The sequence below is a fragment of the Aquarana catesbeiana genome, linkage group LG09 (assembly GCF_042186555.1).
Source record: "Aquarana catesbeiana isolate 2022-GZ linkage group LG09, ASM4218655v1, whole genome shotgun sequence".
NCBI classification, from domain to species: Eukaryota; Metazoa; Chordata; class Amphibia; order Anura; family Ranidae; genus Aquarana; species Aquarana catesbeiana.
In genome coordinates, this window is record NC_133332.1 from 194,478,346 (window position 1) to 194,503,780 (window position 25,435).

The 25,435-nt window shown below is 43.5% G+C and overlaps 1 protein-coding gene across 1 annotated transcript in view; it reads right to left on the reverse strand.

Moving 5' to 3' along the window:
• Positions 1 to 4,963: 4,963 nt before the first annotated feature.
• Positions 4,964 to 25,435, reverse strand: part of LOC141108166 (ras-like protein family member 11A-like) — an 85,135-nt gene continuing 64,663 nt past the window's right edge. The window contains exon 4 of the mRNA XM_073599484.1: positions 4,964 to 11,638. Coding sequence (XP_073455585.1) covers positions 11,171 to 11,638 — 468 coding nt within the window. The 3' untranslated portion in view covers positions 4,964 to 11,170. The remainder of the gene's footprint in view (positions 11,639 to 25,435) is intronic.

Genomic DNA, 25,435 nt, shown 5'->3' on the forward strand with positions numbered 1-25,435 from the left:
CCCCTCTCCACAACTGCACCTCTGGACCCCTTTATATTACACAGCACCCTGCACCTCTGGACCCCTTTATATTACCCAGCATCCTGCACCTCTGGACCCCTTTACATTACACAGCACCCTGCACCTGTGGACCCCTTTATATTACACAGCACCCTGAACCTCTGAACCCCTTTACACAGCACCCTGCACCTCTGGACCCCTTTACACTACACATCACCCTGCACCTCTGGACCCCTTTACATTACACAGTATCCTGCACCTCTGGACATCTTTACACAGCACCCTGCACCTCTGGATCCCTGCATGTTACACAGGCCCCTCCCCACATAGCTCAGGACCACCTGCATGTTACACAGACCCCCCCCACACAGCTCAGGACCCCCTGCATGTTACACAGATCCCCCCAGCCCCATTCTACTCTAATCATGCAGCCAGAGGGAGAAACACAGCAGCACATCACATGATACCTCAAGAACTCCTCCCACTCGCGGGTGGGTGGGTGGGTGTGATTTCACCAATGTGACACCAAACATGTGGGAATTGTATAGCTCAAGGCTCCTAACAGTTTGGAGAATCTCCAAGTTGGAACATATATAGCAGTGTATAAATGAAGGACCGGCTTACCTGCAGGGAGCTGTAAGAGTCCAGGGCTTACTACGCATACACCAATGGTGCGTTGCCGCAAGAGGAAATCCGTGCCAACTGAGCATGCGCCAAAGACGCCTCAGGGCGCCAACCCGCACCTGTGCAGAAGACTTGATGGAAAAGGGCAGGAAAATGCCCAGGACGCACACAGGAAATAACCTCAACCTGATGGAAAAAGGTGGGAAAAGCCACAGGAGGTGCACAGGAAGTGACCTCAAACTTCCCAGACACTGCCAAATTGCTGGATTATCTTCAGTCCCCCCTTCTTCCTGTGCTATTGTGTGATCTGTCTGAACCTGTTGTGACCTGGAAACCTGTTTGATCACTCTTGATTGCTGCTTGCCTTTGACCTCGGATTTGCTCCTTAACCATTCTACTTCTTTGCACCTTTTGTACTCAGCTGCCAGATTGGAACCGACCCCGGCTTGGATCTCGACCATTCTTCTGATTAACCCTTTTATGCTTCATTGCCCAACTGGACTTGACCTCGGCTTGGATCCTGTACTAAGGCTTGCACGGTGTACCCTTGGCACCCCTGCCACTCGGTGTCCCGACCAAGTCTCTGTCTCCATCTCCAGAGGCTTTAAGTACCCAAGGTGCAAGGGAGGCCTCCCCACTACTTCGGTCTCACATCAGGTACGTGGCCCTCGTGACAGGAGCCCACTCCTTCTTAAAGGCACAGGAACATATTGGATGCACAGCAATAGCACAATTGACCCCAAATCAGTGAACAAGCTATACAAAAAGATTGCAACCACCCCACATTTATAACTAATGTAGCACCCTCTGCCATAGGTAGGTGCTAAAGGTGTAGTGTTGTAGGTTCTGTCAGTACAGGTAAATTTAAGCAGGCCTATGCTGTGAGCTAGGCCTGTTTGTTTTTTGATCTGGGGGCAGGGAATGGCTAGTGCAGCAGTAGGTGTGACCACCTGTGCTTTAGTTCTGAGGCGCCTCCCCTGCTTCAAGGGAGAATGTTCTGGAAAAGGGGCAGGGCCTAGAACTGGAGTGGCAGGCACCTCATGTGAGGAGCTCTGACCAATCCCCAAGTGGAATTGGCAGGAGGCAGGCCTCCCATATAAGCTGAGGTAACAGGCCAATGGGGGGGGAGTTGTCAGCTGGGTGAACTGAAGGATGGAATGCTAGGCTGCGTGAAGGAGGAACACCCCCATCTGGGGGGGTGCGACTCAGGCGGAGGAGCTCGGGAGCTGGCAGGGAGCCTCTCTTTACACGGTCATGGAGAGAGGAGCTGGAGAAGCAGTCGGTCCACATGGTCCGGGAAAATACTTCAGGAGGGACTCAGGGCAGGAGTCGGTAAGTGAGGCACAGTAGAGATCTGGAAGAGACATGCCAGGGGAGCTGGGTGCAGAGCCAGAGGAAAGACTGTGGGGTTTTGTGTCAAATCGTTGCAGCCTGAGGGCACAAGATTTGCAAATCTGGCTTGCTGGGATCAGTAGTCCCTCATCAAATATCTTTTCTAATTAAATGTTCAAGGCCGCAAAGAAGGGGTAGTGCAGGCCACTGGCCTATTAGGAATCATCAAGTGAAACTACTCCTAGGACTTATTCAGAGTGAGGCCTAGTCGGCTCAAGATGGTGGGACAGGATGTCTAATGCTGTGACAGGAAAGTGTTGTGTAGGCGGAGAAGTGTCAAGATTAGAGTCCACCATTTTGTCCTATTCAAAGAAATATAAAGCATAACCATTAGTGACATTTGTCAATGTATAGCTGGATCCGTTATAACATTGCAAGTACCACATTGTTCTATGGGCATCCCATATCCCTTCCCCCAATCAAGTTCAATTCCCCAAATAAAACAACAAAAACAAAGCAAAATACTTTTCATTGTCTATAAGTGTGACGTATGGATGTCTGGCAGCAGGGTGAATATGTGTGGATGTTAGTAATTAGTGGCAACACACCGCTACACTAGCCTTTGCAGTAAGGTGCACATGGAAAGGCAACGCACATTGCAAGCAAACAAAAATTTCCCAGCACACTTACACACGTGTCCAACAAAACCCTCTGTTTTTAATATGATCTGTTAGACAGAGTCATTTTGGTATGTTTGCATAGCTGGTGAGTGTGCTGGGATATTTTTGTTGGTTATAAATTGGTGTGGTTGCCATCTTTATGTATAACTTGCTCGCTGATTGTTCGCGGATTTGGGGTGGGGGCATATTGTATGCCTTCAGCTGCCATTTTGCTATTGCTGGGAGTCCAATGTGTCCCCGTGCCTTTAAGGAGGGGTGGGCTCCCTCCAGGCACACCTGCCCTTAATTTATCCACTGCTATATGTGCTCCAACTTGGAGACTCTCCATACTATAGAGTTAGGACCACAGTATACAGATAAGCCTTGACGTGGGCACTGTGACTTTCATATATGCCATTGCTGAGCTCCTTCTAAAAATGATAGTTGCCAGACTGCTATGCTGATCCAATGACTTTAATATTTTCCAAATGTTCAGTCACTGAGGAAGAACAAGTATGCAGTCACAAAAGTCACAGAACCTGACTTTCAGATATGGAATGGTTAGTGTTTCGGTGAACATTTGCATTTCTGGATTAGTCCTTAATCACTTCACATTTGCTGGTAAGGATTCCTGTACATATCACCTGTGAAGCTGGTCATCAGAATTTGAAGAATATTAGTGAGTGCGGAGGCATCAGAAGCAGTGGGTTTGTAGAAAATCTGTGGTAAATGTCTGCCTGATCCTTAATCCTTAGATAACATAACAAGGTTCATCAGCTCAGGGTATGGAAATAATTTATAGTAAATCCTATAGGAAGTGAGCGATGGGAGTTTATAGTTATGGCAAACACAACACAGTAGATAAATGATGAGCCAAAGGCATGAATGGGGCAAACCGTCACTGAGTGTGATCATTCGTACATAGGCCTCTGAATAATCAGAGGATTTCCAACATATTAAGAAAACTCGGTTGTTGTTTTTTTTTTTAAAGTGCTTACAATGCCCTTCTCAGTCCAGATATCCTAATCAGGAAAAGAGAATATGAAAAAACAAATGGTTTTGCATTGCATAAAACAACAAATACAAGCATCTTATAAAATAGATTTTTGTTTAATACAAAGTAAGCAGTCATTTCCAATTCCATTTGCAAATATAAAAATAGCTACATCACACTTACTGCTACAATGATTCAATATAGTAATTCTACAAACGCTCATCAATTCCTGACCTGTATCTATCTCTACTGTACTTGCTTACCTGGAATGCAGCATGATCTAATGTTATTCATTGGCTCATTTTAACCTCTGCCAGGAGGCTTCTTTGTGCATCCACTACTTATAAAGTAAATTACTAGCATTCATAAAATGTATGTAAATCTGTGCAAGAACACATGAATTGCTTCCATTATTTATGGACAGTGAAAACAGATGTGTGTGCATAAAGAATAGTAACACACTACACGCTAAGGACATGTCAAGTGGATTAATCTGGCACACTTTCCAGAATTTGAGTGTAGATTCCAATGTTCAACTCAATATGCACCTTACATCCTTGTGGTAACAACGTCATAAACTCCATGTGTTACTAGCAGAATTCTGACCCATGTGTTCTGTGGGATCAGCCAACATATAAATTATAGTGCTTCATTCTCAGTGGCTCTTGGCAATTGAATTGCAATAGTTCCATAGATGTTAATCTAAAATGTAGTCTTTATAATGTTTCAAGGATTTGAAAAAAGATTAATTGGTTATTAAATTATTTCCAAAAGAGTTAACTTTAAAACGGAAACTACCATTCCTGACCTTCTTCTGAAATTACTAGTTGCCTTGCTTCAATACTTTTGAAATTACTGACCTGGAACCAGGGGCAGATCCAGAGTCTAGTCTCGGGAGGGGCACTGCCAGAAAATAAGGTGGCATCTCTGCAAAGGAGTTACATCACCTTTCCTATGTTGTCTTCATTTCTGATCAGTAGTCTGATCACTGGACATACTGGGTTTGGCATCATCCACCTGTACACCTAATTCCTCTTTTGTCACAAATATGAACACAGGAAGCAGAAGTGAGCCCATAAGCTTACACTTCACACCTTTTAGATTGCGCTAGTCCAGAACATGGCACACATTAACTGGCATTTCTGCAAAGGAGTTACATCACCTTTCCTATGTTGTCTTAATTTCTGATCAGCAGTCTGATCACTGGGCATACTGGGTTTGGCATCATAGATTGGCATCATCTGCCTGTACACCTCATTCCTCTTTTCTCACAAATCTGTACACAGGAAGCAGAAGTGAGCCCATAAGCTTAGCTTATGGACTCACTTCTGCTTCCTGTGTTCATATTTGTGACAAAGGAGGAATGAGGTGTAGTGGTAGACCATGGATGATGTCAAACCCAGTATGCCCAGGGCCGGATTAAGAACATCATGGGCCTGGTACTGAGGATTTTGGTGGGGCTTTTTATAAAAATAAATAAGGGAGGGAGGATGAGAGAGAGAGACGGGGATGAGAGAGAGAGGATGAAGCATGTGTGGGAGTGACAGCAACGCAGCCCGGCCAAGGCAAGTGACCGAAGGTACAAAACCCAGAAGGAAGACCAGGTGAAGAATGAAGTGCCCGGGACCTGCTAGATTGATCGCAGAGCTGGAAGGCTCAGTCTGACAGGTAAGTGTACCCTAATGTGCTAATATGCTGTGCATACTAGTACATTATGGCATAACCTACCTCAGGGCTTCTAAAAAGTAGTAATGTTAGCGAAGTTTACTACTTTAATATCACAGGAGCCTCTCATGGGGCCCCCTACTGACCCGGTGGTCAAGTGCATAGTTGCCAACATTTAAAAAATATTTTCAGGGACACTTTTTTTACAAGTGCTATATTTAGAGTAGCTGACATCCCCTAGGTTCCTCTATACATCACAGTAGTATATATATAATAATGGGCAGAACAAATATGAGGACTGAGAAGATTTCCTTTAGTTGAACAAAAGTGTGCCAATTCTAGAGCTGGTAACATTGAGGATATTCAATATAATTTTAAAGAACTGTTTTTGTGGGTAAGAGGCATAGGGGTGGAGTATGGATGGTATAACAGTTGGCACTATGTACAGGAGATGAGAATGAAAGGTATGGCAGTGGGCACTATGTACAAGAGAGGAGTGTGGGGGGTATGACAGTGGGCAGTATGTACAGGAGAGGAGTGTGGAGAGAAAGACAGTTGGCAGTATGTACAGGAGAGGAGTATGGAGGGTATGACAGTGGGCAGTATGTACAGGAGAGGAGTGTGGAGGGTATGATGGGGCAGTATGTACAAGAGAAGAGTGTGGAGGGTATGACAGTGGACAGTATGTACAAGAGAGGAGTGTGGAGGGTATCACAGTGGGCGGTATGTACAGGAGAGGAGTGTGGACGGTATGATAGTGGGCAGTATGCACAGGAGAAGAGTGTGGAGGGTATGACAACCAGTTGAAGAGAGGTGGCTAACATGGGAAGTGGCTGGGGAGTGACCTGGTTGGTGGCGAGCAGGGTCGGACTTTCCATTGGGCTTGACGGGGCTCAAGCCCATGGGCCCCGGCCAATAGGGGGCCCCGCCCATTCCGAAAGCCTCCGAGAGCAGCCGAAAGCTGGCAAAAGCCGCCGAGAGCAGGCGAAAGTGGGCGAAAGCGGGCCAAAGCTGCTGAAAGCCACTGCAGATGGACACTGACAAAGCTGCATTGATGGGCATTTAAATGTAAGTTTTTTTTCCTTAAACTTCCCTCCTAAAAGTTTTTTTCCTTAAAATTCCCTATTAAACTTGGGGTACGTGTTATACGCCGGCGCATGTTATATGCCGATAAATACAGTAATTATCATTGTATCCATTTTTATTGCTTTTATTAATCGTGGACTCAGGACAAATACCAGTACAGTATCCCCCACTTATACGCTTATATATTATCTACTTTTGTGAGTAGCCATTTGGCTGTTTTATCTTGTCCAATTAAACAGACATTCTTTAATACTGCACTGAGTCTGGCGCACCTTGTCCTTTTCTATTTCTGTTTTATAGAGCTGTGCATATGTATAGAAGGGTGGGGCCCGAAAGTGACTCAAGCCCAGGGGCCCCCACCACCCTAAGTCCTGCCCTGGTGACGAGTGTGAAATTAATGATGTGTTTCAAGTTTCTTTCACATTTGCGGTAATACTTACTGCCCTCTGAAAAGTGATCTGTGGTGGATTGCTTTTCCATGAGTGGTATAGCAGCAGCTGACAGGCGTTCATTGCGAGCAAGTTTGGTTTGCAGTTGCAGAGTGAATTGAAATCAATAGGCGAGTTTGACAGGCGATACTGCCTGTCATACTCTGCAGGCGCCAAGCTGTCCATTGAGCTCAGTCCCTCTGACAAGAAGTGAGGAGAGGCACTGTGAGCGCATCCTCTCAGTCTGCTGCAAACAGAGTGTGCCGGCTTGTATTTAAACTGGCCGCTCCGTATGTAGCTTCTGACAGGCTGCGCAAGGAGCCCCATATCTCCGGAACCATAGATGATAGGAGCCCCACATTTTGATCAGTGGTGGGGTAGGTCTTCAGCTGCCTAACCCCCAAATGTGACCCCTGGTCACCGAGCCACGACCCTCGAAGTCGATCCTTTTTTTTTTGTGATTTTTTTTTTTTTTTGGGCAAATGGGCCTATCTTGAGATAAGGGGCCTGGAGCTGCAGCTCCAATAGCCCCTATGTTATTCCGGGCCGGAGTATTCCCAGTGATCAGATTGCTGATCAGAAATGTAGACAACATAGGAAAGGTGATGTAACTCCTTTGCACAGTATTTATGTTACTAAAGATCTGCTGGTCAAAAATCAAGGTGATATAATGGAGGGAAGGACATATTTCCCTGTTGGACTCCAGCCTAAATGGACAACTAATACAGACCTTTAGGAAAAGTGGCATGCATACAGTCCTCTCTACTACACAGCCATGATGAAAGTTCCCTTCCCTCACTCACGTCGTACTGTAGCCTGGAGAAGATGGAGGGAGGAGGTGGGTGGAGCCAATTCACACACGCGCGGAGGAGGAAGATGTTAAATCCTCCGTTCTCAATGCTGTGGCCTCCCTCTGCTCCTTCTCGGCTCAGACCATGGATGTGACGTCACTGGTTGGTAGACGCCAGGCGGCAGGCGATAGCAACCAGTGCGAGGCCAGGCCAGCGGCATGGAGATGCAACAATAAGAGGGTCTTTCTTGGCACTGCTGCTGGCCTGCTGCTGATGGAGACTAGGGAGTTGGTAATATTTCTCGGGGGGGAGCAGTTGCCCTGTTGCCCCCTCCCCCCTGGATCTGCCCTGGCCTGAAACAGGTACGCAGATCATAAAAAACAGAAAAAAGCCATAACTGCTATCCTGCATTCTTGCTTTAGGTCAAAAGCTCAATAAATGGAAGCAAGAGTCTCAGCATATTGCCAGCCAAGTAGAGGTTTTAGGAGAGGTCAGCAATGGCAATATCCACATGATAGGTTTCCTATAACCCCTTCCAAACTGAGATTTATTATGGTCATTAATTCAGAAATATTCTAGTCAAATGGCTTTATTTTTTATTTATAACTTTCCTAAACTTTCACTGTGACAACAGCTGAGTAACAGACTGGTCACTGCCCTGTGGTTTGGAATGTGCTCACTTTTAATTTAAATATTGGTACATTAGTACAAAGTGATATAAAAAATCAATCCAAACCAAAAAGCAAACTTAAAAGGGGTGTCTAGTTTAATCAGGCAAACCACACCTGCTTCCAAGGACGTCACCAGCCCAAGGACGTCATATGACATCTTTGACTTTCAGTGGGAATATCTGAATGATGCCTTCAGCTACAGGCATCATTCAGATATCCTTGTTTTCAGCTGGCAATTCTGTGCACCATTAGAACAATCATAGTGGCAGTTCCACTGCTTGATCGTTCTTATAGGCGACGGGAGGGGACATCCTCCCCCTCCCGCCGCCATCCGGTGCTTCTCTGGGCTCTCCCATGACATCAAGGACCCAGAGAAAGAATCGGCCGCCGCCGGATGACGACCATAGAGATGGTCACCAGTCATCTCTATGACCGTCGGAGGCCCGGGCGTTATGACGTTACGTCCTGGCTGCAGTTGTAAACAAAGCCGGGTAGCGGCTGGTAAGCATGAGATTGTGGATTTTTTTTTCGATCTCATGCTTTCCAACCAGGAGGAAAGACATGGGGTCTTATTCACCCCGCATCTCTTCATAAAGAGGACCTGTCAGGAACCATTCCTATTACAAGGGATGTTTACATTCCTTGTAATAGGAATAAAAGTGATAAAAAAACGCCCCTGTCCCCGGTAGCTCGCGCTCAGAAGCGAACACACACGTAAGTCCCCACCCACATATGTAAACGCCATTCAAACCACACATGTGAGGTATCGCCATGTGCGTTAGAGCACCAGCAACAATTCTAGCACCTCCTCTGTAACTCTAAACTGGTAATCTGTAAACATTTTTAAAGAGTTGCCTATGGAGATTTTTAAGTACCGAAGTTTGGCGCCATTCCATGAGTGCAAGCAATTTTAAAGCGTGATATGTTGGGTATCTATTTACTCAGCATAACATCATCTTTCACATTATATAAAAAAAATGGGCTAACTTTACTGTTTTGTTATTTTTTAATTCCAAAAAAAAGTGTTTGAAAAATTGTTGCCCAAAAACCGTGCCAGATAAAAAGTTGCAATGACCGCCATTTTATTTCCTAGGGTGTCTGCTAAAAAAACATATATAATGTTTGGGGTTCTGAGTAATTTTCTAGCAAAAAAAAAAAAGTGATTTTTACATGTAGGAGAGGAGTGCCAGAATAGACCCGATATGGAAGTGGTTAAATCAAAGTATATTCATGTGTTAGAATGGCCCAGTCAAAGTCCAGACCTAAATCCAATTGAGAATCTGTGGCAAGATTTGAAAATTGCTATTCCCAGACGCTCTCCATCCAATCTGACAGAGCTTGAACTATTTTGCAAAGAAGAATGGGCAAAAATGTCACTTTCTAGATGTGCAAAGCTGGTAGAGACATCCCCAAAAAGACTTGTAGCTCTAACTGCAGTGAAAGGTGGTTCTACAAAGTATTGACTCAGGGGGGCTGAATACAAATGCACGCCACACTTTCTAGATATTTATTCATATGTAAAAAAATGTAAAAAACATTTATCTTTTTTCTTCCACTTCACAATTTTGTGCCACTTTTTGGTGGTCTGTCACATAAAATCCCAATAAAATACATTTACGTTTTTGGTTGTAACATGACAAAATATGGAAAATGTCAGGGGGTATGAATATTTTTTCAAGGCACTGTATCTCTGTCCTCTGCTCCCTGAAGCTTTAGTCTGTGGGCAGTCCCCCAACATCATCAACTTCAATACATGGCAACTGTATGTGGAGGGGACAAGAGTGCAACCATGGCCATGAGCAGCTTATAGACCAGGTTACTTAGATAATGGGCATTTTACCTTGCAACGCAAGGGGGAGGGGCACTACAAGGGTATTTTTTTGCAGCCAAAAGTTCAGCTTCAAGGAAAATTTACAAACAGGTGATTTCTTTAAAAACTGAAAATCACATTAAGCATTGCTACTAATATTATACATTTTAAAGGCTTTAAAATGTTAATTAGCGTTCTCAGATCAGCAATAAGATCGAATGTGACCTCAGCACAATTATATAGGAAAAAGTTGCACTGTGTCAAGTCTACAATGTCATAGAACAAAAAAAATATTACCGGCAACTGTTTTCATTTTTTAAGTTAGTAAATCCATGCATTACTCTCTATTCCATAAATGGTCCTTCTGTTTTATTAAAACCTTATTGAAATTGTATGTGGCTATGAATTCACAGTCTTGAGCATTTTTTTGATAAAAAAAAAAAAGTCAAATAATAAAAGCATTGAATAACAGAGGCCAGGCCAACATAGCAGCCTTTTGAACCACCCACATGCCTTAGACAGTATTTGGTATTTCAAAGTCATTGAAAGATCTTATACTTGGAGATACTGACATACTGAAGTTTTTTTTCCTGAATGTGGATATGCATGTACCAACCCAACACCCTTGCTATTATTAGTCATTCTGCCACATAATCAGATAATAAGCCACATTCTTCTTGGTAGAACCTCCTTTAAAATGTTGATAGCTCAGTTGTGTTGGACAAGGTTTGATGTCTTATAGACAGTGAAGTTAAGATCCAGGCATGACAAAAATCAAATAGGCATTAATGCCATTAGATACTTTTAGCAACAAAATATATGCAGTTTGGCCAAATTGGTACCAGCGCAATTTGGGCCAATAAACTTTTAAAGAATAACTGAATGTTTTAAATGTAGGCAAATAAAAGATAAAGACTAAACAAAATACACTTCTCAAAAGCTTCTGATGAAAGCATCTATGTTCTCATGCACTGTACATGTAGTCACTACACTAAAACTAATTTATAATTCACGTTGATTAATGGAAGCTGCCATAGGTGGCCGAGATAAGTATTTTCCTTTGTGACAGCCTCCTTTAGATCCAAACCACTCTTGCAAAACCAGAAGTGGTCAAAGGGTGGTAGTGGACTTCACTTTGGAAGACAACACCTGTTTAAAACGTCTTTTCAGGTCTTGCATGTTAGGAGATCTGGGGCGCACAAGATGAAGTCCTCTTCTCTTTTCCCCATTGCAGCTGAAGATCATCTTTCCAACCTCCTGACACAGCTGGTAGAAAGCTCCATATACCCCTTCATAGTGTTCTCTAGCAGATACTTCAGCATATGTACCAGACAGTTCATTAGCAAGCTGAAGACCTTCATCGGATTCCACTTGTCGGGCTCTTAAAAGATCAGCTTTATTTCCTACCAGAAGAAGTGGAATTTTGGTGTTTGGGTGGATTTTCCTTAAGTGCTGGTACAAAGGCCTAATCATACGGTAGCTATTATAGTCTGTGATTGAAAAGACAAACACAAAGCCATCTGCCCAATAAATGGATCGATTAATTTGTTCCTGGCAGGAAATGCTGTCTGTTTCCTCCTGTAACAAAAAAAGAGAGAAGATACAAGTTTAGCTAATCCTTGTTGAAAGTGTTAGCAAGTTGCATCAACAGTAATTTTTTTTTTTTCACTTTGTAACCTGAAGAGGGATGTTCCATATGTAAGGCAAGGTGACAATCTCACATGATGGGGAACCAGCTACAGACCTAACAAGAACTTTTAAAGTTTTCCTCCAGGATGCTAAAAACCCTACAAATGTAAATGATTATTGCCTTAACTGCAGGAGTGAATAATGCTTTTTGTTTTGTTTTCAGGGTCATACTATTAAACATCTACTTCCAAAACATCCATGTGACAGTCCAGCAACTCTTATACCATATTGCCTATGTGTGGCAAATTTGTAGAGCGATTAAACATTCAATTCCATCTTTCACTCCTAAGTAATTCAAATTAACTGAAAACTGACAAATGTATGGTCAGCTTAGGCCAGTGGTGACTGATGTTTTTTTTTGGGGGGGGGGGTGGCTCTGCCCCCGCTGTCTGCGGCCAGCAACTCCTGTGTCCTCTCCTCCATCATGCAGCTTCCGCCATGGGTCTCCTCTCTCCTCCTCCTAGGTGCTAGGCATCCAAAAGGATCACCTGTCCTTTTAGCCAATCGGGTGACGGGTCTCACAACCTGATTCTTGATTGGCCGGAAGGAGGATTAGTGTGATAATAGCGAATATTCATTCGCTATTGTTACACAACTAGTTCTGCTCAGAGCGCAGATGAGCTTGATGAGAAAGTGAGGGCATCTGTTCAGGGGTGGCACCAGGGGGTGTTGTGGTGTGCTTTAGCACTCTCAAAAATTCCAAAAGCACCCCCATTAAAAGCCAACCTGTACTCCTCAGGGAAGAGTTTCACAGTTTGCAGCCTGGGTCTCCTGCCTGTCATAATGACTGCAGACAGCCCCAGCTCCTGATGCAAGTGGTGCTCCTGCCCCCATACCTGCCCCCATGTGTACATGTGCTTACTCAAGCAGTAAACAGGCACTTCCTCTAGGTGTACTTCACACTAGCCTGCCTGATCACTGCCAAATTAAAATGTAAGTATGCTGTGTATTGTGCTGAGAGTAGCATATTGTAATGTTTGTGGTGGATCATATTGTAAAGTTTGTGGTGGATGTGGTTGTAATGTTTGTGGTAAAACATACTGTAATGTTTGTGGTGGAGCATACTGTAATGTTTGTGGTGAAGCATCCTGTGATGTTTGTGGTAGAGCATACTGTAATGTTTGTGGTGAAGCATCCTGTGATGTTTGTGGTAGAGCATACTGTAATGTTTGTGGTAAAGCATCCTGTGATGTTTGTGGTGAAGCACATTGTACTGTTTGTGAAGGGCAGCATATTGTAATGTATCTAGTGAAGGGAGGTTGCAGTATGGCGCTCTTCACTGAAATAGGTTGTGTTCAGCCAGTGGTACCACCCACTGAATGCAAAACGCCATTTAATTTTTGCCACAGCTGCAAAGCAAATATCACAGACTTGGTACTTGTACAGCCCTGATCAGCTTCATCTCCTTGTTCAGGTTGGCAGTCAGGGGCAGTGGAACCCCAACTCAACTGCATGCTTTTACTGCACCATCTCCCCCCCCCCTGCCACCCGTGTGAGCAAGCCTCAAGAGAGCACCCTGACCACCAATGTAAAGGGGCACACTACACATTCCCTGCATTAAGGTAAAAAATATTTAGGTATTAGTATCACCCCCTTACCCCCCCCTTATACTTACCCAAGTCCTCACTCAATCCAACGTTGTGCCCAGCTGCAGTGTTCTCTCCGCTCTCCATTGGCTTCTGCTGCTGTCAGTCAAATTCAGTGAGGAGGAAGCGGGGGGCAGGACCGAGCCGCACTGTCTGTGTCTACGAATGCAGGCAGTGCGTCTTGGGATTCAGCCCGCATGTGCAGCCCCATAGGAAGTGGCTTCTAATGGGGATGCACAGAGAAGAGGAGGAGATAGTCTCAGGTGGGACCCGAAAAAAGACACTCTGTGTAATACTATTACACAGAGCAGGTAAGTATAACATACTTTATTTGTTATTGAAAAAATATATTTTGACTTTAGAATCACTTTAATGCATGTTGATCCTTCAAGTGTTCTGAACTACATTATGGTGATCAACTAGAAAAACAGATGTGAGTACCTATTACCACTGTAACAAAGGTGCGGAAATAATGGACCTTCTGTGCAGAGAGAGAACATTTACAGCACTAAACAACCCTGGAGCTGAACTGTTCAAGTCATAAGAACTCATCTGATTATAGGTACTTTGTACCTCATTATATGTCCTGTGAGTACATGGACTGAACATTTGCTCAGAAGATAGCTACCTCAGAATAAAGAGTCAAGCTAAATAACGCAAGAAAAAACTACATTTACTGCTAAATCATATGCTTATTCCCAGTGTGAGTATTGGAAAACCGATATATACAGTATCTCACAAAAGTGAGTACATCCCTTACATTTTTTAAAATGCCATTAATGTCTAAACCGATGGCAACAAAAGTGAGTACACCCCTAAGTGAAAATATCCAAATGTAGCCATTTTCCCTTCCTGATGTCATGTGGCTCAGTGTTACAAGGTCTCAGATGTGAATGGGGAGCAGGTGTGTTAAATTTGGTGTTATCGCTCTTACTCTCTCATACTGGTCACTGGAAGTTCAACATGGCACCTCATGGCAAAGAACTCTCTGAGAATCTGAAAAAAAGAATTATTGCTCTACATAAAGATGGCCTAGGCTATAAGAATAATGTCAACATTCACCATACAGCAGTTTAACTGGACAGGTTCCACTCAGGACAGGCCTCGCCATGGTCGACTAAAGAGGTTGAGTGCATGTGCTCAGCATCACATCCAGAGGATGTCTTTGGAAAATAGACGTATGAGTGCTGCCAGCATTGCTGCAGAGGTTGAAGGGGTGGGGGGTCAGCCTGTCAGTGCTCAGACCATACGCCGCACACATTGGTTTGCATGGCTGTCGCCCCAGAAGGAAGCCTCTTAAAAAACCCGCAAACAGTTTGCTGAAGACAAGCAGACTAAGGACATGGATTACTGGAACCATGTCCTGTGGTCTGATGAGACCAAGATAAACGTATTTGGTTCAGATGGTGTCAAGCGTGTGTCGCGGCAACCAGGTGAGGAGTACAAAGACAAGTGTGTCTTGCCTACAGTCAAGCATGGTGGTGGGAGTGTCATGATCTGGGGCTGCATGAGTGCTGCCGGTACTGGGGAGCTACAGTTCATTAAGGGAACCATGAATGCCAACATGTACTGTGACATACTGAAGCAGAACATGATCCTCTCCCTTCAGGGGACTGGGCCGCAGGGCAGTATTCCAACATGATAACGACCCCAAACACACCTCCAAGACTACCACTGCCTTGCTAAAGAAGCTGAGGGCATAAAGGTGATGGACTGGCAAAGCATGTCTCCAGACCTAAACCCTATTGAGCACCTGTGGGGTACTCTCATATGGAAGGAGGAGGAGCGCAAGGTCTCTAACATCCACCAGCTCCGTGATGTCGCCATGGAGGAGTAGAAGAGGACTCCATTGGCAACCTGTGAAGCTCTGGTGAACTCCATGCCCAAGAGGGTTAAGGCAGTGCTGGAAAATAATGGTGGCTACACAAAATATTGACACTTTGGGCCCAATTTGGACATTTTCACTTAGGGGTGTACTCACTTTTGTTGCCAGTGGTTTGGACATTAATGGCTGTGTGTAGAGTTATTTTGAGGGGACAGCAAATATGCATGTATGTGTTGTCACATGAAAAGATGTGAGGGGTGAACTCACTTTTGTGAGATACTGTATATGGTCATACTGAAGGCCAAATGAGAATTTCATTCAATTATCCAATGGTAAACATAACTTCCATCATTACAATGGTTGGCAAATGAGCAGGCAATGCAGAACTGAAAACTAAAAACTTTTCAAATTCAGGAGCATGTAAAGCATGCTCTTCACTTTAACCTTGCTTTATCGTGCTGAAGACTTTCCATTCATTAGTATTAGTAAGGAAAAATATGTGGTCCCCTTAAACCAGAGCAACCTGGATATGATTCAGTCTTTAAATTAATGTTTGTGAAAGCGCCATCATCAGAACACTGCTTAAAAAAATGCACCTGAAGATGTTCCCCCATACTAACATAGCATTACACCAATCATAAAATATTTCTACTCTGTAGCAATATGTACATTATATGTTATATTCTGAGCTAATTAGGTCGCCAGAGCCATGCTATTCTTTATTAGACCACCCGACATATATAGTCGGACATAGAATATCATCATTTCTCCATAAAGAGGAACGTCATTCCCCCCTCTTTTTCCACCATCCCCTCTTACCTCTTATGCAGCGTTGTCCTCGATCCACATACTCACCTGCCTAGTGAATCCATCGTTGTCCTGGTGTATCTGTGCTGATCTGCTGTCACAAATTGGGGCCCGGGTCCTGCCTTTTCAGGTTCATGCAAACAGCCCCTAAAGATATGCTACTAGCTCCACCCAGGGGCCACTGTGTGTCCCTGCTCCTGCAGCCTCCTAGGATATGTGACAGGGATATCACAGGGGGCTATGGAAACAAAGAGACATTACTCTCAACTAAACGAGAATGGCAGCGGGGATGGATGAAAAAGAACATAGAAAATGTACACAAACCAAAAAAATATTGCTTTTTAATCATTTTGTTTTTGTTGAAATTAAAAAAAATATATATATGTTGGTTTAAATATTAGACAAATTTATCTGATGAGCATTAAGCCAATTACAGTGCCTTGAAAAATTATTCATACCCCTTGAAATTTTTCACATTTTGTCATGTTATAACCAAAAACGTAAATGTATTTTATGTTATAGACCAACACAAAGTGGCACATAATTGTGAAGTGGAAGGAAAATGATAAATGGTTTTCAATTTTTTTTACAAATAAATATGTGAAAAGTGTGGCGTGCATTTGTATTCAGCCCCCGAGTCAATATTTTGTAACATCACCTTTCACTGCAATTAAAGCTGCAAGTCTTTTTGGGTATGTCTCTACCAACTTTGCACATCTAGAGAGTGAAATTTGTGCCTATTCTTCTTTGCAAAATAGCTCAAGCTTTGTCAGATTGGATGGAGAGCATCTGAACAGCAATTCTCAAGTCTTGCCACAGATTCTCAATTGGATCTACAGTATCTCACAAAAGTGAGTACGCCCCTCACATACCCCTCAATATTTTATTATATCTTTTCATGTGACAATACTGAAGAAATGACACTTTACTACAATGTAAAGTAGTGAGTGTACAGCTTGTATAACAGTGTAAATGTTCTGTCCCCTAAAAAAAAACAACAAACAGCCATTAATTTAACAACAAAAGTGAGTACACCCCAAAATAAAAATGTACAAATTGGTCCAAAAGTGTCAATATTTTGTGTGGCGACCATTATTTTTCAGCGCTGCCTTAACCTTCTTGGGCATGGAGTTCACCAGAGCTTCACAGGTTGCCACTGGAGTCCTCTTCCACTCCTCTATGATGACATCACAGAGCTGGTGGATGTTAGAGACCTTGCGCTCCTCCACCTTCCGTTTGAGGATGCCCCACAGATGCTCAATAGGGTTTAGGTCTGGAGACATGCTTTGCCAGTCTATCACCTTTACCCTCAGCTTCTTTAGCAAGGCAATGGTCGTCTTGGAGATGTGTTCGGGGTTATCATGTTGGAATACTGCCCTGCGGCCCGGTCTCCGAAGGGAGGGGATCATGCTCTGCTTCAGTATGTCACAGTACATGCTGGCATTCATGGTTCCCTCAATGAACTGTAGCTCCCCAGTGCTGGCAGCACTCATGTAGCCCCAGACCATGACACTCCCACACCCATGCTTGACTGTAGACAAGACACACTTGTCTTTGTACTCCTCACCTGGTTGCTGCCACACACGCTTGACACCATCTGAACCAAATAAATTTATCTTGGTCTCATCAGACCACAGGACATGGTTCCAGTAATCCATGTCCTTAATCTGCTTGTCTTCTTGCCTTCTGGGATGACAGCTATGCAGACCAATTTGATGTAGTGTGTGGTGTATGGTCTGAGCACTTACAAGCTGACCCTCCACCCCTTCAACCTCTGCAGCAATGCTGGCAGCACTCACACTTCTATTTCCCAAAGACAACCTCTGGATATGATGTTGAGCATGTGCACCCAACTTCTTTTGTCGACCATGACAAGGCCTGTTCTGAGTGGAACCTGTCCTGTTAAACCACTGTATGGTCTTGGCCACCGTGCTGCAGCTCAGTTTCAGGGTCTTGGCAATCTTCTTATAGCCTAGGCCATCTTTATGTAGAGCAACGATTCTTTTTTTTCAGATCCTCAGAGTTCTTTGCCATTAGGTGCAATGTTGAACTTCCAGTGACCAGTATGAGGGAGTGAGAGCGATAACACCAAATTTAACACACCCGCTCCCCATTCACACCTGAGACCTTGTAACACTAATAAGTCACATGACAGCAGGGAGGGAAAATGGCTAATTGGGCCCAATTTGTTGAGTTATTTTGAGGGGACAGCAAATTTACACTGTTATACAAGCTGTACACTCACTACTTTACTTTGTAGCAAAGTGTAATTTCCTCAGTGTTGTCCCATGAAAAGATATAATACAATATTTACAAAAATGTGAGGGGTGTACTCACTTTTGTGAGATACTGTAGGTCTAGACGTTGACTGGGCCATTCTAACCATTCTGACCATTGTAGCTGTGGCTGTATGTTTAGGGTCGTTGTCCTGCTGGAAGGTGAATCTCTGCCCCAGTCTCAAGTCTTTTGCAGACTCTAACAGGTTTTCTTCTAAGATTGCTCCATCTGTATTTGGCTCCATCCATCTTCCCATCAACTCTGACCAGCTTCCTTGTCCCTGCTGAAAAAAAGCATCCCCAACATGCTGCCATCACTATGTTTCACGGTGGGGATGGTGTGTGCAGGGGTTTGTGCAGTGTTAGTTTTCCACCACACAGAGTTTTGCTTTTAGGCCAAAAAGTTGAGTTTTGGTCTGATCTGACCAGAGCACCTTCTTCCACATGTTTGCTGTGTCCCCACATGACTTCTCCCAACCTACAAACAGGACTTCTTATGGCTTTCTTTCAACAATCGCTTTCTTTTTGCCATACTTCCATAAGGGCCAGATTTGTAAAGTGCGTGAGTAATAGTTGTCCTGTGGATAGATTCTGCCACCTAAGCTGTGGATCTCTGCAGCTCCTATAGAGTTACCATGTGCCTCTTGGCTGCTTCTCTGATTATTCCTCTCCTTGCCCGGCCTGTCAGTTTAGGTGGACGGCCATGTCTTGGTAGGTTTGCAATTGTGCCATACTCTTTCCATTTTCGGATGATGGATTGAACAGTGCTCTTTAAGATGTTCAAAGCTTGGGATATCTTTTTATAACCGAACCTTGCTTCTCCACAACTTTATCCCTGACCTGTCTGGTGTGTTCCTTGGCCTTCATGATGCTGTTTGTTCACTAAGGTTCTCTAACAAACCTCTGAGGGCTTCATAGAACAGCTGTATTTATACTGAGACTAAATTACACACAGGTGGACTCTATTTACTAATTAGGTGACTTCTGAAGGCAATTGGTTCCACTAGATTATAGTTAGGGGTATCAGAGTAAAGGGGGCTGAATACAAATGCACGCCACACGTTTCAGATATTTATTTGTAAAAACTTTGGAAAACCATTTACCATTTCCCTTCCACTACACAATTATGTGCCACTTTGTGTTGGTCTATCACATAAAATCCCAATAAAATACATTTAAGTTTTTGGTTGTAACATAACAAAACGTGGAAAATTTTAAGGGGTATGAATACTTTTTCAAGGCACTGTACATAAATTAGCCTCTAAAGCTTGAAATCTCAGTTCAATTATATTTTGAAATTTTAAAAATCAGTTATTTTATTCACACTGACCCTGTCAGAAAACATGAAACACAAGATTCTTGGGCTTCACGTTGTAGTGAAGAGTTTGCTGGCCCCTGATGATAAGCCCTAAACAGCAGTCTGAGCTGTGTCTCAATCACATATGATGACTAGTGTGTGTAAGGCATGAATGTGTCTCAGTCCCTATTAGTATACTGAAATATAAAACTGGAGTGCCCGAAGGTCTTTTAGAAACACATAGATTTAGTAAAAATATAATTTTATTCAAAAAACATATCTTAAATCTTACACATTTAAAATGTTTGAACATTTAAAAAAAATGTACATGAAGTATAAATAGGTACATGAATTACAATATGACTGAAAATTCATGGGGATAAAGATGCTCATACATTGTATCTCAACACGTTTCGCTAAACAGCACTCGCTTACTTAGGAGAAATGAAACACCTTTCTTTTTTGTGCTAGCGATCTGGTCTCTGCTTTCAGATATACGAGTGTTTAATTTCCGCTAAAGGAAGCGAGTGCTGCCTAGTGAAACACGTCGAGATACAATGTATAAACATCTTTATCCCCATGTAAATCATGTAACATTTTATAATTCATGTACATTTATTTTGAAATGTTCAAACATTTAAAATGTGTAAGTCCCTTGGGCACTCCAGTTTTGTGTTTGAGCTGTCTTAGAATCTCTTCCCTGCTAGCAACAATAAATGATGGAACTTGTAGTTCTACAAACCAACACAGTTAAAGTTTCCCAGACATCTGTCTCTATGACCTTTCAAACCATGCTGACAGACATCCCTCTATCAGGACCCTTCTAGCTGACAAACATCTCTTCCAATGGACCCCACCTGGCTGAAAAACATCTCTTCCAATGGACCCCACCTGGCTGACAGTCATCTCTTCCCATGGACCCTACCCACTGACATTCCCCCTTGCCAAAATAAAAAGGTAGCAGTGCTCTACCTCCCAATGTTTATGGGACTGGAAACATTTATCCCCATGGACCCCCCCCAGCGGACACACATTCTCTCCCGATAAAAATCGCTCCACAACCTATTGACATTCTTACCTGGCCAAAACTATCCCCCAGTGTGCACTCCTCCCTAGCCACCTCACTCCCTTTACACACATTGATTGCTGGCCTTCGAACCTTCATATAAGTACACATCTGTACCACCTATCCCCATTTCTAGCCCGTGCCACAAAAATTACACTCTGTTTTTTAGCATATTGCACACTGTATTATCTTCCGCACTACTCTGCTGCACATTCTGTCTAATCTCATACCCTCCATCATTCTCTCCTGAAAGTGCTACTCATGGTCATAAGCTGCACACTTATCCGCAGATCATGTTACTCAATGTCATATCTTCTGCACTCCTCTCCTGCATATACTGTCTTTTGTCATACTCTCTACACTTGTCTTCTACATGTTTTGCCTGCTGTCATATCCTTTGCATACCCTTCTTGCACATATTGCCTGCTGTAATATCCTGCACACTCCTCTCCTGCTCAATGTTATACCCTACACACCCTTCTCCTGCACATACTGTCTGCTCTCATACCCTCTCTATACAAGCTATTCAGGGTCATATCCTCCACACTCCTCTCCTGCACATACTGCCCTACATCATAATTTGCACACTCCTCTCCTGCACATACTGCATTGTGCCATACTTTGCACACTCCTCTCCTGTACATACTCCCCTTTGTCATACCCTCTGCACTCCTCTTCTGTACATACTGCCTGCTGTTATACCATTCAAACTCAGTGGCAGCTGATGGTAATTTTTTTTGGGGGGGGGGGGTGGCAAACAGTGCACCCACAGCCATCCCATCAGTCGGTTGGTCAGTCCAGAGCACTTACCCCATCTATGGTGGGGGCATCAATCACGGCCGGTGGGCATCATGGGCGACTTCCCCTTCTCTCCTCCGCGGGCATCACGGGCGGCTTCCCCTTCCCCTGCTCGGCAGCTTCCGTCTCCTCCCTCCTCCTCGGTGGCCAATCGGTACACTTCTCTTTTTGGCCAATCAGGAAGCGGGTCTCAGACCCGCTTCCTGATTAGCGGGGAGGAGATTCAGTGTGAAGATAGCGAATATTCATTTGCTATTGTCACACAACTGGGTGGGCATGGTTCGTAGTGCTCTGTGCCCCGAGCCCACCCTATTTTGAAGCCTATTAGAGCCTCTAATCACGTGCTTCAAACCCCTCATTGGAATTCATGCATCTGGCATCCTGGAAGGGGCCTGACACATGGATAGGGAGGGCAGTGCCCTGCGCCCTTAATAGATGGGCTGCCCCTGTTTAAACTGCTTTACAGCACATTCTGCCCACTATCATACCCCGCACACTCCTCTCCTGCCCAATGTCATACCCAACACACTCCTCTCCTGTACATACTATCTGCTTGCATATTCTCTGCACTCCTCTCCTGAACATGCTATTCACAGCCATACACTCCATATTCCTCTTCTGCACATACTGCCTGCCATCATGCCTCCCAGATTTCTTTCTTGTATATTTTGCCTACTGTCATACCCTACAAACTCCTCTTCTGCACATACTGTCTGCAATCATACCCTCTGCTTTCCTCTTATGTCGCGCACACACAGACTTTACGGCAGACTTGGTCCGGGGTACCGGAGTCCGTCGGACAATTCGATCGTGTGTGGGCTTCAGCTGACTTTTTTTCCCCAAAAGTTTGACGGACTTAGATTTGAAACATGTTTCAAATCTGTCCGACGGACTCTGCTTTCTAGCGTACAAACCGGTTGTCTGTGTGCTAGTCCGACAGACCAAAACTCACGCATGCTCTGAAGTAAGTACAAGACGGAAGCGCTCGGTCTGGTAAAACTAGCCTTCGTATTGAAGCTAGCACATTCCTCTTCTGTGATCTTTTAATACAGTGCTTTTTTTTTCTTTATAATGCGAGAGGAATGAAGTTGTTTTGCTGCTTTATATTCACACAGAGTTCTCTCAGACTACTTTCTTCATGATTTATCCTCATGCCATGACTAATGATATTTTTCAAAAGCCAGATCTCCATAAATAAAGTATTAAATTAGATTTTGGACTCATCTTTCTTTTTTTTATATTTAAACACGAACTATTTTACAATGTGTGCTAAATTATACAAAATGTGTATATATATATATATATATATATATATATATATATATATATATATATATATATATTTTTTTTTATTTTTTTTTTTTTTTTTAGTTTTGGAGTTTCAAGTTACCACAATAACCTTAATATTTTGTGTTGTTTTAATGAACCTTAATGAGGTTGGTGTCCCTTGTTAATTAGACATAGGGGGGTTTATTTTCCAAAGGCAAATTCATTTTTCACTACAAGTGCAAATTGTACTTGGAATTGCACAGAAAGAGCATTTGGAAGTGCATTCGCTGTGGATCCGAGGGGCACATGCAAGGAACCACACAAAAAAAACAACCTTTCTCTTGCACATGATTGTATGATAAAATCAGCAGAGCTTCCCCTCATTTCAGATCTTCCTCTCAGATTTACAGCGATTGCACTTCCAACAAGTGCACTTGCAGTGCAATTTCTAAAGTGCACTTTTCACTAGTACTTTGCACTTGATTTTCAAAATGATTTAGCCTTTTGGAAAAAAACCCACATAGTCTTTTTGACCTGTACTTGCCTACTCCCAAACCAAATGTAATTTTTGAATCAAAACACATAGTCAATAATGTAAGGTAAAGGAAATATCCATTTATTTTGGAAAAAAAAAAATGAGGAAGGCAACACTGTAGACACTTTTGGAATCTGTGAAGCCTTTCGTCCCCCAGGACACACATCAAGTTTTAGGACAAGAAAATTGGTATCTTGCGACTAGGGAGCACAGGGAGCAAAGTCAGACCAGACAGAAGCCAGGCAATCACTTTAGAGTCTTCCGTGAGGCCTTCCCTGCACGCTTCTCTGCAGCCTTCTCTCCACGCTTCTCTGCAGCCTTCCTTGGAGGCTGTGCCTCTGGTGGTGTACTTGGGGTAGGAGGAGGAGGAGTGGCTTCATCTGCTAGATATGTTTTAGCAGTAAGCTCCCCTCTCAAGCCCTTCTGATACGCCTGAAAAATCAGACCCTCACAGAGGAGGCGTTGCCCCTTTTCGAGTTCCAGCGATCTGGTGGCCATATATGTCCCATACGCCTCTTCTGCATTGGGTGGTGTGCTGAGGATTTGGCTGGCTTCATGAATGAGGGCTAATGTTTCCTCCTCAGTTTGGGTCATTTTTCTGGCCTTTTGGTGGTAATGCGGAGGGGAGGCACCTGACACTCCGTGCGGCTTCTGCTGGGCCCAGCCACAGCCTCCTCCTCTCTCCCACTGGGCAAGGCCTCCTCCTCTCTCCCACTGGGCAAGGCCTCCTCCTAGCTGAGCTCATCCTGGGTAAAAAAAAGGGACATAGTTGTAATATTGGGTTACGCAATCACACACAATTTTCAGCTCATGACTTGCAAATATAATTCTAAACAAATAGAAAAGGCTATCTATTTGACCCCACCATTATTCTAGCTGCTCACCAATATCTGAAGTACATAGGTGTGCGCACAGGGTGTGCCAGGTATGCCTGGGCACATCCTAATCGCCTTGTGTGGTGCATATTACCCCCTGTTTAGACCACTGATATTTCATCCAAAAAAAAATGTTACAAAATAAAATAATTTTTAAAAAGAATAAAAATACAACTACTGACACTGTCCACTGCCCTACTGACACCATCAGTACATATACACATGCATATGTATTTGAGCTTTGGGGTGCACACCATAATGCAATAGGCTGCGCACACCTATGCTAAAGTGTATTTTTGGCCACTACTGTCTATGTCTACATATTAATATTTGTGATGAAGTCATTTTTGGTGAAGCACTTAAAAATTTGAGACCTTTACATCATTAATATTTACACAATCACAAAATCAAAAAAAAAAGTATACCTGGCTGAAGCTGGGCGCATCCACTTCATCAAGGATGAAAGGGCCCAGTTCTTCCTGGGACTCCTCAGCTGGGGTGGGGGGAAGGGTGGGGGGAAGGGTCGAAAGTGATTGCCTTGCTTCTGTCTGGTCATCCAGAAATCGCATTTTTTGGTAGTACCACAGCCTGAGTACATAAACCTGGTCTACTGCTGCTCCGGATCTGAGCGACTCCTGGATCTTATTGTGTTCCCGCCTGTACATATTGCGCAAGATACCAATTTTCTTGTCCACAAATTTGAGGTCTGCCTGGGGGACTCAAGTCTTCACAAATTCCAAAAGTGTGCCCAGTGTTTCCTTCCTTACATCTCTATTGGAATATAATGGGTGTTTGACCTCCCACAGGTTTTTAAACATAACTTTGATATCAGATTTCACAAAAATATTCTAAAAAATCCAAAAAACATAAGGCCCACTTATAAGATTACTCACCCCCTCTGATGGCCCATTGATCAATTTGAATGTGGGGGAGGGGTTCTAATTATGTTAAAAAATACACCTGACAGTTGCTAATATTTGAGGGGGTAGGGGAGGGGTTCTAATTTGGTAAAAAAAACACACCTGACAGTTGCTAACATTTGAGGGGGTGGGGGAGGGGTTCTAATTAGGTTAAAAAACACACCTGACAGTTGAAAACATTTGAGGGGGTGGGGGAGGGTCAAACAGTACAATGGAGCTGACAGTATACATTGTTCAAGGGACTATAGGCTAGAGATATAAATGGACCCAGGATTGCATGGTGGGGAGGTTATTGAAGGTAAATATGCATGTAGGGCAAAAAATGATTAATGTAAAAAAACAGGCATGCATGAAGATAAAGGGGACATTCACAGCATATTCCAAGCATGGTAATTAGGTAATGAGGACATTTAGACAATACATTAGCAAACA